This window comes from Brachyhypopomus gauderio, chromosome 8 (assembly GCF_052324685.1).
Source record: "Brachyhypopomus gauderio isolate BG-103 chromosome 8, BGAUD_0.2, whole genome shotgun sequence".
In the NCBI taxonomy this organism is placed as follows: Eukaryota; Metazoa; Chordata; class Actinopteri; order Gymnotiformes; family Hypopomidae; genus Brachyhypopomus; species Brachyhypopomus gauderio.
The window spans coordinates 7267895-7272057 of NC_135218.1; the positions used below are offsets into that span (position 1 = coordinate 7267895).

Here is a 4163-nt window from a genome sequence, read left to right on the forward strand (position 1 = left end):
CTCGGACGCCTGCAACTCTTTCTCTATCACGAGACGGTAACGGTTTACGACGCCCAGGTGTCGTCGGCGTAAGATGGGCATAAAACTCCTAATCAACCTGCACCATACGGGCAGCCAGTGCAGTGTTATGTCATTTCTCCAAAAGCTTCGCTTTCCTTGCAAGAAGATTCAGAACAGGTTTGACACACACCTTCCCTGGTCAATGTAGTCCACCGCCAGTGTGCTGATAATGAACAGGAGGAGAGCAGCGATAAACATGTGGTAGATGGTCCTAATGTGGCTGATCTCAAACAGCTCACTAGGGCAAGATGGAGAGAGAGAGAGAGAGAGAAAGAGATAGAGAGTTCATCATGCTTTTGGATTGTGCTTAACTGATCAGCTTTGATTCATTTTTGTGTTTATACTTAATCAAGTATGGACTGTGTATACTTAATCAAGTATGGATTGTGCATACTTACTCAAGTATGGACTGTGTATACTTAATCAAGTATGGATTGTGTATACTTACTCAAGTATGGACTGCCTGGCCACAAACACCTTCCCATCCTCCATTCTGTGTCTGAAATCATAGTCATTCTTTCAGCGTCTTTTACACAACAGGCCATTGTACCTCATCAGCTTGGAAAAATGACAGAAATGTTTCCGTGTACAGGACTCCATTACCCAGAAGCCCTGCTCTCACCTCCGTTCTTTCCCATTGTCCCGTGCGTGTGTGGGACCTGCGTCTGAGTGTGTGCTTTGGGACAAGGACTGCAGTGAGTCTGTAAATGCCTTATCCAAGACTTCACTTATCTGGGCCTTGACCTGCTCAGTGACCTCCGCCTTCATCCGCTGATCAGGGAACAGTGACGTAGCAGTTAACAGTCATGTCACCGCAGTTTGTCAAGATATAGTTTTTAAAGCACATGATAATGATAATGATAATGTATCTAGTTTGGAATATTACCATCACATAATAGCTCGAACAGGTGTTCATTATCAGTTCATTATGTGTCCATAAGTGTTTCGTACCTCTACACGTCTTGCCCACTGCTGAGTATCTTCTGTGCGACTGTCACCTGCAAGGTTACATACACATAAACACACACAATATGAGTACACTGACTTCCCAGGAATGGCGGTCCCCATTAGTCACAGGCTTAGATGCACTGATCATAAGAGATCTTATCCCAGCGAGCAGGGATAGACTGATCTCTTCACTGATCTCCTCCACTCCAGCAAAATAGATCAATGCAGTAAAAAAATACAACAAGGAATACAACAAGGAGGGCAAACAGCGGTGAGGCGCAGCCGGAGACCCCCACCCTGCCTGAGCGAGCCGTTCTCCCGGGGACAGGGGGCGCTGTGGGATGCTCGGCCATTGCTGCGATGCACCACGTTGCTGCTTCTGCTGTGGGTTGCCATGGTTCCTCTGCTTTCTGGATAACTTGGATGTGACTGGTCTGAAGTCCAGATTTGAAATCTGTGAAATGAAGAAAAAGTAATTAGGCTAATTACTTTTTAATGAGTAACTAATGAGTTTTAATTACCATCATACCTAGAGAGAAACATAAAGTATAGAATGGATTTCACTCTCAGAAGTTGCATATCTTGAAAACAAATAGTACAGGTGACAATAAGAGTTTATAAATATTAGAATTCCTCCATATAAAGTCTGTATGTGTGGGCAGGGGCTGTTTGTGTCTGTGTGTGTTCATTTTAACCTCTGGATACCTCTGATGATGCCTGAGTCATGGAGGCTGCATTACTAGACAAAGTAAACATAGATTAGCTTGAGTTTGAGTGCATTCACTGCTTGCATAGATAACATATAGATTTGTTAGCAAGTGTGTGACTAAGAGAGCATGATGTATTGACAGAGTGATAGAGGTCTTTGACTGAGAGTAACTCATCTCTGCTCCTGTCAAGTTCCACATGCTGCTATATATGTCAAGAGCTCATTTGGATTCTACAAGCTCTATTATTAATTTCTCATGATGTTTCTAGTGGCCAGTTTCACCGCTTGAGAAGATAACATATAGATATGTTAATGAGTGTGTTATCGAAAGGGCATGATGTATCGACAGAAAGATAAACAGGTCTTTGACTGAGAGTAACCTGATTCTGCTCCTCTGAAGTCTGTGATGCTACAATGTGTGTGTGTGTGTGTGTGTGTGTGTGTGTGTGTGTGTGTGTGTGAGCAGTTAATTCATATTCAAAATTTTTGAATTATATTTTGAATTTTACAAAATATACATAGGACTAATGAGCTTACTTTATTTTTTATTTCATATGACCTATGTCTCTCCTTTCCCGTAGTCTGAGAGAACTCATCTAAAAATCCTTACTGTTTTTAAATAATAGTGGAATCGCTAGCACCGATTAAAACAGCATAGGGCTAAATGTTAAGTTCAAGCAACTCAGTTCCGTACTCGAGTACCAATATTCTGCTTCTCTTTGGAAAGTTTTTCTTCACTAAAATGAATTTATCCTATTTTTGATTCCACAGTATTTATCACCTCCATACATTTCAGAGTTCAGAAACTATGTACTATTTCCTTTGATACATTTAAGTACTGCAAATATGTGTTCCATATAACATTCACATAAGATCTGAGAAAACATTAAAAACAACACTTCAGTACATGAACTTCAGTACATACTCAGCTCATGTGTTCAGCAACATGTCTGTATCTAATGAAGGCTGCAGTCAGGTTTAACAAAGTTTACTTTTTGCCAATTATAATTCATCACTATTCACATTTATAGTAATGAGAAACAGGTATTCCAGGTGCATGGTCCAAAAAGTAAATAAATCGGCAGCTTCATGACACAAAAAAATATCCACGCTGGACGAGCCTTCTGGATCAGTCATTATTGCTGTACAGTCACACAGTCTTAATGTGGAATACAAATACACAAACTTCCACCTGCTATAACAAGACAACATCATATTAGAAATTCCTGGAGTAGTAAATTCAGCTGCATGTCTGATATTCTTTGTATTTTTGTTCATTATATCTTTTGGGAGGTGTAGGAGGGTCATACACATCCAAATATGTTCTTTTTCGTAAAGTTTTTTGCCAAGAAAAACAAACTAGCTCTGTCTTCATACCAAGAGGTTTCTCTGGACACAAATATTGGAGACCCCTGTTCAGACATCATGATAACTCCTTGTTGCCTTTTAAGAGGCACATACCCACTCAAAGTAGAATGCGGTCTTAAACAAGACTGGCAGAGAGATTTGTCATAAAAGTTTGAAGGAGCTTTAATACAGTTTTGAAGGTGAACTGTGGTGAAGCACACTCACTCACCTTTCACCAGTACCTCCTCTCGGGATCAAAGCGACAACATCCTTCTTTCACAGGACCAGGATCATGTGTGATTCGGTCTGGATGCTTCGAGCTGTTTGTTTATGCTGGGGGCCTCTCTCCCTTCACCACCTCTGCTCTCTGCTCTCTGTGGTTCCCCGTGTACGAGCTTGTCTCCACTGTGCAGCTGTCACCTTCTCTCTGGCTCTGGGCCACAGTGTGTCCTCTTATTGATCTGTTTGGGTGACTGAACTCCCCTTTACTGATCTGTACTAGAGCTGATCTGTACTACACCTGAGACTCTCTCTATATATCTCCCTCTCTCTCTTTCTTACGCTTCCTCAACCATTTTGAATTCAATGCTGATGAGATCAAGGAACTGATTGCATTATCTGTCAGGAGGCATGCAGGAATGGGTGCTGCACATAAACGTGAACTGTTAAGGACCTTATCTGAAGTACGTTTTGAGGAACGACCCGCAATGAGGTAGGTTGGTCAGCCACATGGCGTTTGGTTTTGGTCAAGCCCCGTTCTGTTGTTGATATCTGGACTTTAGTGCCATCGACTGTGTCTTTATGGCAGCTTTAATGGCCCTTTATCTGGGTGAGGAGTTCTTCATGACCTGACATGCTGCTGTAAACCACAACTACAGCTCTTTCGTTCTCTCTTTATACGTCTTTCTCTTTCCTTCCTCCGATACTGCTGTGCACATTCCCCTTGGGAGGAGAATTTACTCATTAACGAGGAAGAACATTCACTAATACACTTATATTCTGGTAATATACTAGTGATGTAGTCATCATAACGTAATCTGCTTTACATTGCCAAACAGGTCTGATCTATTTTAAGAAACAGAACAGACGGCACAGCGTA

The 4163-nt window shown here is 41.6% G+C and overlaps 1 protein-coding gene across 1 annotated transcript in view; it reads right to left on the reverse strand.

The window, feature by feature from the left end:
• Positions 1-3938, reverse strand: part of soat2 (sterol O-acyltransferase 2) — an 8399-nt gene extending 4461 nt beyond the window's left edge. The window contains exons 1-6 of the mRNA XM_077014100.1: positions 3294-3938; positions 1305-1462; positions 1012-1058; positions 683-831; positions 509-559; positions 191-298 (exon numbers count right to left, since the gene is read on the reverse strand). Coding sequence (XP_076870215.1) covers positions 191-298; positions 509-559; positions 683-831; positions 1012-1058; positions 1305-1404 — 455 coding nt within the window. The 5' untranslated portion in view covers positions 1405-1462; positions 3294-3938. The remainder of the gene's footprint in view (positions 1-190; positions 299-508; positions 560-682; positions 832-1011; positions 1059-1304; positions 1463-3293) is intronic.
• Positions 3939-4163: the final 225 nt, after the last annotated feature.